The 10,752-nt window shown below is 44.9% G+C and overlaps 1 protein-coding gene across 1 annotated transcript; it reads left to right on the top strand.

Annotated features, from left to right (window-relative positions):
- Nucleotides 1-977: 977 nt before the first annotated feature.
- On the top strand, nt 978-3,817 carry LOC108534616 (olfactory receptor 7E24-like; the record flags this gene model as incomplete). Its single annotated transcript, XM_017880073.1, has 2 exons — nt 978-1,009; nt 2,836-3,817. Coding segments are annotated over 2 exons (1,014 nt in total), but the record flags the coding sequence as incomplete, so codon positions are not given.
- Between the last annotated feature and the right edge of the window lie 6,935 nt (nt 3,818-10,752).

Here is a 10,752-nt window from a genome sequence, read left to right as displayed (position 1 = left end):
GCACCCTCTGCCTCCTGGGTTCAAGAGATTCTTGTACCTCAGCCTCCCGAGTAGCCAAGATTACAGACACCTGCCACCATGCCTGGCTAATTTTTGTATTTTTAGTACAGACAGGTCTGACCATTTTGGCCAGGTTGGTCTCGAACTCCTGACCTCAAGTGATCCTCCCGCCTCAGCCTCCCAAAGTGCTGGAATTACAAGCATGAGCCACCACGACCAGTCAAGAGTGTTCTTAAAATTTTATTGATGAATCATGGAGAGCTGCATTGCACACTATGGACATCTTTGTGGTCAGTGATGGTCTATGAATATGTGTATTTAACTAATTTTTTTTTTTTTTTTTTTTGAGACGGAGTCTCGCTCTGCCGCCCAGGCTGGAGTGCAGTGGCCGGATCTCAGCTCACTGCAAGCTCCGCCTCCTGGGTGTACGCCATTCTCCTGCCTCAGCCTCCCGAGTAGCTGGGACGACAGGCGCCCGCCACCTCGCCCGGCTCGTTTTTTGTATTTTTTAGTAGAGACGGGGTTTCACCGTGTTAGCCAGGATGGTCTCGATCTCCTGACCTCGTGATCCGCCCATCTCGGCCTCCCAAAGTGCTGGGATTACAGGCTTGAGCCACCGCGCCCGGCCTTAACTAATTTTTTTTTAATACAGAGTCATGCTTTATTGCCCAGGGTGAGCAGTGGCACAATCTTGGTTCACTACAACCTCCGCCTCTCAGGTTCAAACGATTCTCCCACCTTAGCCTCCCAAGTAGCTGGAATTACAGGTGAGCACCACTATGTCCCACTAACTTTTTTGTTGTTGTTGTTAGTAGAGAAGGGGGTGACCCACCCACCTTAGCCTCCCAAAGTGCTGGGACTACAGGTGTGAACCACCGCACCCAGCCCATTGAACTAATTTTACTTATCAAAACTGGAAGTCCATGTAATCCTAAAATGAAGTTATATGTTGATTAACTTTCCTTTCCTTTCTTTCTTTCTTTCTTTTTTTTTTTTTTTTTTTGAAGCAGTGTCTTGCTCTGTGCCCAGGCTAGAGTTGGAGTGTAGTGGTAAAACCATAGCTCACTACTTCAGCCTCCAACACCTAGGCTCAAGCAGTGCTCCCACTTCAGCCTCTCCAGTAGCTGAGAGTACAGGCATGCACAATCAGGCCTTGCTCATTTTAAATTTTCTGTAGAGATGCGGTCTCACTTTGTTGCCCAGGCTGGTCTTAAACTCTTGGCCTCAAGCAATCTTCCCCTTTTGGCCTCCAAAAGTGAGATTACGGATGTGAGCCACTGCGCCTGGCCTTAAATGAATTTTTAAAAGATGGCTCATATATTTGAGAGTTATATCTGTGAAGAAATGAACTTAGAAATCATAATGATAAAAATCCAGAATGTAACTGGCAAATAAAAATGTTTTCTAATTAAGAACTTCTGTCCGGGCGCGGTCACTCAAGCCTGTAATCCCAGCACTTTGGGAGGCCGAGGTGGGTGGATCATGAGGTCAGGAGATCGAGACCATCCTGGCTAACATGGTGAAACCCCGTCTGTACTAAAAAATACCAAAAAAAAAAAAAAAAAAAAAACACTAGCCGGGCATAGTGGCGGGCGCCTGTAGTCCCAGCTACTCGGGAGGCTGAGGCGGGAGAATGGCATAAACCCGGGAGGCGGAGCTTGCAGTGAGCTGAGATCCGGCCACTGCACTCCAGCCTGGGCGACAGAGTGAGATCCCATCTCAAAAAAAAAAAAAAAGAACTTCTAACTTTAGTTTGGAGATAATGTAGTCCTACCACTCATAGAGCGTTTATAAATGTTATAAATCAAGGGAATTCGTAACATTGTATTCAACAAAACGAGGTTTGTCTGTCTGCCTTTAGTTTCCATTAATTAGAATCATTTTTATTTTCTTAAATGTGGAAGCATGTTATTTACTCTTTACTTTTTTTGTTTTTTTGAGACAGAGTGCAGTGGTGCAATCTCAGCTCACTGCAACCTCCACCTCCTGGGTTCAAGCAATTCTCCCTGCCTCAGCCTCCCAAGTAGTTGGGATTACAGTGTGGTGCCTGCCACCACACCCAGCTAATTTTTTATATTTTTCAGTAGAGACGGGGTTTCGCCATGTTGGCCATGCTGGTCTTGAACTCCTGACCTCAGGTGATCCGTCCACCTCGGCATCCCGAAGTGTTGGGATTACAGGTGTGAGCCACCAAGTCTGGCCCCACTCTACTTTTTTTAAAAAAGTAAGCTGTATTTTAGTGTGATAATATATTTGTTATCTCTAATGTTCTTGCTCTCCTCACATTTTTTAGTCAAGTGTCTCTAAGGTAGATGTGCAGAGAAACAGGTGACTAACACGAAAATCAATCATGAAAGAATTCTTAGAGAATTGGGTTTGTCGGCCGGGCGCGGTGGCTCAAGCCTGTAATACCAGCACTTTGGGAGGCCGAGACGGGCGGATCACGAGGTCAGGAGATCAAGACCATCCTGGCTAACACGGTGAAACCCCGTCTCTACTAAAATACAAAACTAGCCGGGCGAGGTGGTGGGCGCCTGTAGTCCCAGCTACTTGGGAGGCTGAGGCAGGAGAATGGCGTAAACCCGGGAGGCGGAGCTTGCAGTGAGCTGAGATCTGGCCACTACACTCCAGTCCGGGCGATAGAGCGAGACTCCGCCTCAAAAAAAAAAAAAAAAAGAGAATTGGGTTTGTCACAACTGAGAAATACTGCTGAGTGGGTATGGTCCTCAGATATGAAAACTTTACTTGTGAATTGCTTCTATTCAAAGTATAGACCCAGTGCTGGGTGCTGGTTTACTTGTTTCATATTTTCTAATTCTCTTTTCTTTTTAAAAGGTGTCTTTGCTACACAGAACCACAAAATCTAACAGGTATCTCAGAATTCCTCCTTATGGGGCTCTCAGAGGATACAGAACTGCAGCCAGTCCTGTATGGGCTGTTCCTGTCCATGTACCTGGTCACGGTGCTGGGGAACCTGCTCATCATCCTGGCCATCAGCTCTGACTCCCACCTCCACACCCCCATGTACTTCTTCCTCTCCAACCTGTCCTTGGCTGACATCGGTTTCATCTCCACCACAGTCCCCAAGATGACTGTGGACATCCAAACTTACAGCAGAGTCATCTTCTATGTGGGCTGCCTGACTCAGATGTCTTTTTCAATCCTTTTTGCATATATGGATGACATGCTCCTGACTGTGATGGCCTATGACCGGTTTGTAGCCATCTGTCACCCCCTGCACTACCCAGTCATCATGAACCCACGACTCTGTGGCTTCTTAGTTTTGGTATCTGTTTTTCTTAGCTTTTTAGTATCCCAGGTGCACAATTTGATTGCCTTACAATTTACTTGCTTCAAAGATATAAAGATTTCTCATTTCTTCTGTGACCCTTCTGAAATCCTCACCCTTGCCTGTTCTGACACCTTCATCAATAACATAGTCGTGTATTTGTTTGCTGCCGTATTTGGTTTTCTTCCCATCTCAGTGATCTTTTTCTCTTACTCTAAAATTGTTTCCTCCATTCTGAGGATTCCGTCATCAGGTGGAAGGTATAAAGCCTTCTCCACCTGTAGCTCTCACCTGGCAGCTGTTTGCTTATTTTATGGAACTATCTTTGGAGTGTACCTCAGTTCAGCTGTGTCCTCTTCCCCCAGAAAGCATGTGGTGGCCTCAGTGATGTACACGGTGGTCACCCCCATGCTGAACCCCTTCATCTACAGCCTGAGAAACAGGGACATTCAAAGTGCCCTGTGGAGGCTGCACAGCAGAACAGTCAAATACCTTTGTCGGATTCATCCTTTCTGTTATGTGGGCTAGAAAAGGCAGCAAAATCAAATATCACGGACTGCAAATCCTGCTTCCTTGGTCGCGTTATTTTTGCTGCTTTACGGTTTTCATTCTTGTTCATGTTTCCTATGTGAATATCGCTTCCTTTGTTATGTCTTGAATACAGCAATGTCTATTCAAGTCGTCTGCCCAATTTCAATGGGCCTTCAGACCTGGATGACTGCAGCCCTAGCCAGCATGTTGACTGCTACCTTTGCAGAATTTAATGAAGTATCAGTTATCAAATAACTATGCAATAGTCAAATATTCAAATTAGTAGAAAAATTAATTAGAATGTGTAGGTATTCCGGTATCCTCTGTTCATCATAAATATCATGACTGAATCCAGTATACCTAGACAGCCTCCTTTAACTTCTGAGCTATGACTAGATTCAGGTGAATCTCAACTCTTTTTTTTTTTTTGAGACAGAGTCTTGCTCTGTCGCCCAGGCTGGAGTGCAATGGCACGATCCCAGCTCAATGCAAGCTCCACCTCCTAGGTTCACGCCATTCTCCTGCCTCAGCCTCCCGAGTAGCTGGGACTACAGGCGCCCGCCACCACGCCCGGCTAATTTTTTGTATTTTTAGTAGAGATGAGGTTTCACCATGTTAGCCAGGATGGTCTCGATCTCCTGATCTCATGATCCGCCCACCTCAGCCTCCCAGAGTGCCGGGATTACAGGCATGAGCCACCATGCCCAGCCTCAACTGTCTTTTTATGAACAGGAAATCATCCCTTATCACATAATATGATTAATGGATTCTTGGAAACTGTGACATTAAGGGAAGGATATATGGCAGTTCCTTGAATAATGTTGTTTCATTGCAATGTTGATGAGCAAAAAAACCTGGTGTCATTTATTATACATCATTTCACTTAAAGTTATGGTTTACAAGAACCTATTGAGGATGTTAAGTAAGGACCTGCCCTACTTTGAATTTACACCCCTTCCCACCGTTCATGTGTAATTTCTGTACAAATTGCATTTATGAAATCTATTTAGGTAGACTCTCTGTGAGGATTCCTATCTCTAGTTCTCAAGCTTGGTTTTGTCTGAAATCTCCTGGGAAACTTACAAACGCTGATGACTGGGTCTCATAACTAGATATTCGGATGTGGCAAGAAACTGGGGGGCTCCTCTGGTCATCATCCTGCAAGAGCCTGAATCCTACCAATAGCCACATGAGTTAGCTTCAAGCAGATCCTCTCCAGTTCAAGTCATGGGATGACGACAACCCTAGCAGGCACCTGATTGTCATCTTTTTTTTTTTTTTTTTTTTGTTGAGACGAAGTCTCGCTCTGTCGCCCAGGCTGGAGTGCAGTGGCCGGATCTCAGCACTGCAAGCTCCGCGCTCCTGGGTTTTACGGCCATTCTCTCTGCCTCAGCCTCCCGAGTAGCTGGGACTACAGGCGCCCGCCACTCACCCGGCTAGTTTTTTTTGTATTTTTTTAGTAAAGACGGGGTTTCACTGTGTTAGCCGGAATGGTCTCGATCTCCTGACTCGTGATCCGCCCGTCTCGGCTCCCAAAGTGCTGGGATTACAGGCTTGAACCACCGCGCCGGCCCTGATTGTCATCTTGATGGATACCCTGAAATATTTAAGGGACATGGAAAGTTACCACATGAGTGTCCGAAGATCAGTAGTTTCTAACATGCCAACAGATATCAATTTGACAGAAAAATTAGAATTAGGCTTTTATTCAAATTAGTGGAAAAAGCACAAATCACCAGCACATACAATCCTAAACCACAGGCAAGGCATATAAAAAGGAAAATAAGAAGTTCTCAGAGACATAAAACTGAACTGCAAAAATGGAATTAATATCAGATTCTTGTTATTGAAGACCCGATTCTTTATTTCCATGATTCACTCTATGGATTTGCAGATGTAAGAGACAATATTAGGTTTTTTTGGTTTTTTGTTTTGTTTTGTTTTTTGAGATGAGTCTTGCTCTGTCACCCAGGCTGGAGTGCAATGGCATGATCTCAGTTCACTGCAACCTCCACCTCCCGAGTTCAAGTGATTCTCATGCCTCATCCTCCTGAGTTGTTGGGATTGCAGGCACACGCCACCACACCCAGCTAGTTTTTGTATTTTTAGTAGAGATGGAGTTTCACCATACTGGCCAGGATGGTCTCGATCCTTGACCTTGTGATCCGCCCACCTCGGCCTCCCAAAGTGCTGGGATTATAGGTGTGAGCCACCGCTCCGGGTCTGATTCTTCTTTCAATATCTTTACCTTCTCTGTTATCTCACACATTTTGAGTACTATAAAGGAAAGTCCTTGCAGCAAGCGGACCGAGCTATTCTCTTCCAAATTAAATATATGCAAGTCATCAAGACAGTGAACTTTGGTCCCCTTGCAGTCCAAAGTCCTTTGCAGAATGTCATGTTGTTGATTTAGACTAGCAAGACGTTGGGTAATTCCATCCCCAAAACAATGTATCAGTTGGTAGCAATTTGTTAATGAAGTACGGAAAGTCATTGATCATGTCAAAGAAAAGTTGCATCACACGGGGTCAAGCTGTCATGGAAGACTTTAATCAAGACCATTGCAATAAGGGTCAAGACTATTGCATTAGGGAGGCCGGGCTCTGGCTCACGCCTGTAATCCCCACACTTTGGGAGGCTGAGGCAGGTGGATCACGAGATCAAGAGATCGAGACTATTCTGGCCAACATGGTGAAACCCCGTCTCTACTAAAAATACAAAAATTAGCTGGTCATGGTGGCAGATGCCTGTAGTCCCAGCTACTCAGGAGGCTGAGGCAGGAGAATCACTCGAACCCGGGAGGCAGATGTTGCAGTCAGCCAAGATTGCGCCAGTACACTCCAGCTCGGCATAGGGAAAAGACGTTGAACTCAACTCCACTGAAACAAAAATGAGAGGATTTTCAAATGCTGGAGTGAGCTAATGGAAAAGTTCAGGAAGCCATTAGGGACGAGTTTGTCCAGTGTGATTTGGCCATCTGTGTTCACTAATTGTCACTTACAGAAGGCTCCTACCCTCCCAAAGAAGCTGAAAGATAGGGATGCTGTTTTTATTCATAATTACGTTTCAAAGGGATGGCACCCAGATTCTTGAGAAAGACATTCCTGGGTTATAAAAGTGGGATGTGGCAGGGCGTGATGGCTCACACCTGTAATCCCAGCACTTTGGGAGGCCAAAGTGGGATGATCATTTGAGCAAGGAATTCGACCAGCCTGGGCAACATAGCAAGATCCCACGTCTGACAGAAAAAAAAAAATAGCCAGGCAAGGTGGCCTATATGCCTGTAATCCCAGCTGCTTGGGAGTCTGAGGCAAGAGGATCACTTGAGCCCAGGAGTTCGAGGCTGCAATGAACTATGATCACGCCACTGTACTCCAGCCTAGGTGACAGAGTGAGAGACAATCTCATAAAAAAAAATAAAAAAATAAAACTATGAGACTTAAAAATTATTTGTCTCCCTTTCAAGGGAGCAGATAAATAATTTGCAATCACAAGTTTTCTAAAGTAAATGCTCTTAAAAAAAGGTCAGGGCTCTGTAGTCAGGAAGAAACCTAGCTTGTTTTGTAAAGCTGAGGAAAACATTAAAGCCATCTTAGTCCATTGAAAATCAGAATGTTCAAAAATCAGTTGTGGGGCCGGGCACGGTGGCTCAAGCCTGTAATCCCAGCACTTTGGGAGGCCGAGACGGGCGGATCACGAGGTCAGGAGATCGAGACCATCCTGGCTAACACGGTGAAACCCCGTCTCTACTAAAAAAATACAAAAATCTAGCCGGGCGAGGTGGCGGGCGCCTGTAGTCCCAGCTACTCCGGAGGCTGAGGCAGGAGAATGGCATAAACCCGGGAGGCGGAGCTTGCAGTGAGCTGAGATCCGGCCACTGCACCCCAGCCCAGCCTACAGAGCGAGACTCCGTCTCAAAAAAAAAAAAAAAAAAAAAAAAAAAATTTTAAATATTTGGAATTTTAAAAAAAAAACCCTTAAACCCGAAATAAAAAAAAAAAAAAAAAAAAAGTTGTTCCAGTTCTTGGATATTTAAACATAGCACCGTTAACTCGCATAGTAAAACAGAGGTGTTGTTGTTGTTGTCATTGTCATCGCTGTTGTTGTTTTGAGACTAAGTCTCACTCTGTCGTCCAGGCTGGGGTGCAGTGGCGCAATCTCACTGCATTGGATGATGATTTGCAGCATCATCCAAAAACACATATTATCCGATTTCTTGTTGGGACATCCCTGTATAATCTCGCTTTACACCAAGGTACTCACTGCAACCCCTGCCTCCCAGGTTCCAGCGATTCTCCTGCCTCAGCCTCCCGAGTAGCTGGAACTACAGGTGCATGCCACCACACCCAGCTGACTTTTGTATTTTTAGTAGAGATGGGGTTTCACCATATTGACCAGGCTAGTCTTGAACTCCTGACTTCAAGTGATCTGCCTGCTTCAGCCTCCCAAAGTGCTGGGATTATAGGCTTGAGCCACCATGCCTAGCCTAAAACAGAGGTTTTACATTGCTTTTTACTAGTCTCTTGAGTTCCAAGCTGAAATGGCAACATTAAAAGTGAGAGGCAAGGTAGGCTATCAGGCAGCAAGTCTAAAATGGTAAACAGGGTCCATGACCCACAGGGATTTGTGGTGATGGCAACAGATTGTAGGTGAGCAGACACCAAGTGTATTGTTTGACCTACATATCCAAAAACACCATGATCAAGTCAGCAGAAGTCAGATGTCAGCTGCCACCATTGAAAATCAGATTCTTCTACTAGTTTTCTTGTTTTTTTAATGACCACTGCACATTTAATCTTTAAATATGTACATTAGGCCAGGCGCCGTGGCTTACGCCTATAATCCCAGCACTTTTGGAGGTTCTCAAAAGGGAGCCTGCACCAGAATGACCTCAAGGACTTGTTTAAACACAAGATTGATAGAACCCACTTTCAAGTTTCTGTCTCAGTAGGTCTAAGCTTGAGTCATAATTTGCATTTTGGACACATTCTAGATGTGATGGTCCCCAGGACAATCTTTTGGGAACCAGTATCCTGGGGCAGTGTTTCACAAATTTAGATGTATCAAAGTATTATAAAGAGGGGATCTTGTGAACAGATAGCTTCCCACCCTATCCCAGACTTACCTTGCAAAGATCTCCAAAGGAAGACCTAAGAATCTACTTAAAAAAAAAATACTACAGTTTTTTGTTTTTGTTTTTGAGACAGGGTCTTGCTCTGTCACCCACGCTGGAGTGCAGTGGCGTGATCACAGCTCACTGCAGCTTCAACTTCCTAGGGTCAAGCAATCCTCCCGCAACAGCCTCCTGAGTAGCTGGGACTACAGGAGTGCACTAACATGCCCAGCTAATTTTTACTTTTTTTTTTTTTTAAATTTTAGAGACAGGGTTTCACCATGCTACCCTGGGGGAGCTTGTTAATATATAGCGTCCCTCTCTATCCCAGACTTACCTCGTCAATATCTCCAAGGGAGGACCTAAGAATCTACTTTTTTAAAAAATTGTAACAGTTGACCAGGCACGGAGGCTCACACCTGTAATCCCAGCACTGTGGGAGGCCAAGGCGGGCGAATCACGAGGTCAGGAGTTTGAGACCAGCCTGGCCAACATGGTGAAACCCCATCTCTACTGAAAATACAAAAATTAGCCAGGTGTGGTTGCGCATGCCTGTACTCCTAGCTACTCAGGAAGTTGAGGCAAGAGAATTGCTTGAACCTGGAGGTGGAGGTTGCAATGAGCTGAGATCGCATCACTGCTCTCTGCTTGGGGGACAGAGCGAGACTCTGTCTCAGAAAAAAAAAAAAAAATTGCAACAGTTTTATTTATGAAACTTTTTATTAATTTAAAATAAATAAATAATAAAGTTTTTATTATTTTTTTTTCCTTTTGAGACAAGGTCTCACTCTTGTCCAGGCTGGAGTGCAGTGGCACGATCTCAGCTCACTGCAGCCTCAAATTCACCAGCTTAAGTTATCCTCTCACCTCAGCCTTCCAAGTAGCTGGGAGTACAGGCTGCGCCCCCACACCCTGCTGATTTTTTACATTTTTTTGTAGAGACAGGGCATCGCTATGTTGCCCAGACTGGTCTAGAATTTGTGGCCTTGCAGAATTCTTCCATCTCAGCCCCCCAAAGTGCTGGAATTACAGGCATGAGCCAGCACACCTGGCCTTTATTAATATTTTTATTGTGGTAAAATATGTATAACAAAATTGACCATTTTAAGTGTAAAACTTAGCAGCACATTGCCAGGCATGGTGGCTCATGCCTGTAATTCCAGCATGTTGGGAGGCTGAGGTCAGCAGATCATCTGAGGTTGGGAGTTCAAGACCAGCCTAGCCAACATGGTGAAACCACGTTTCTACTACAAAAAGTATACAAAAGTTAGCCAGGTGTGGTGGCGTGCACCTGTAATCCCAGCTACTAGGGAGGCTGAGGCAGGAGAATTGCTTGAACCCAGGAAGCGGAGGTTGCAGTGAACTGAGATCATACCACTGCACTCCAGTCTGGGCGACAGAGTGAGACTCCATCTCAAAAAAAAAAAAAAAAAAAAATGGAGACTCACTGGCACTATGTACATTCACAACGGTGTGCACCATTACTACTATCCATCTTGCATTCTTTTTCATCATTTCTGAATGGAACCCCTATACGCATGAAATAATACTTCCCATTCTCCTCTGCTTCCAGGCCCTGGCAACCTCTATTGCTCCTTCTGTGTCTATGAATTCCCTGTTCATGTTTCCTCACGTAAGTGGAATCACACAATATTTGTCATTTTGCATCTTGTTTATCTCACTTAGCATAATGTTTTCAAGGTTCAACCATGTGGCTTTTATTTATTTATTTATTTACTTTTAATAGCAATGTGAGTCTTACTATTTTGCCCAGGTCGGTCTCAAACTCCTGGCCTCAATCCTCCTGCCTTGGCCTCCC

The sequence above is a fragment of the Rhinopithecus bieti genome, unplaced genomic scaffold, assembly GCF_001698545.2.
Source record: "Rhinopithecus bieti isolate Rb0 unplaced genomic scaffold, ASM169854v2 scaffold_10589, whole genome shotgun sequence".
Classification (NCBI taxonomy): Eukaryota; Metazoa; Chordata; class Mammalia; order Primates; family Cercopithecidae; genus Rhinopithecus; species Rhinopithecus bieti.
This window is presented reverse-complemented; position numbering and strand designations above follow the sequence as displayed.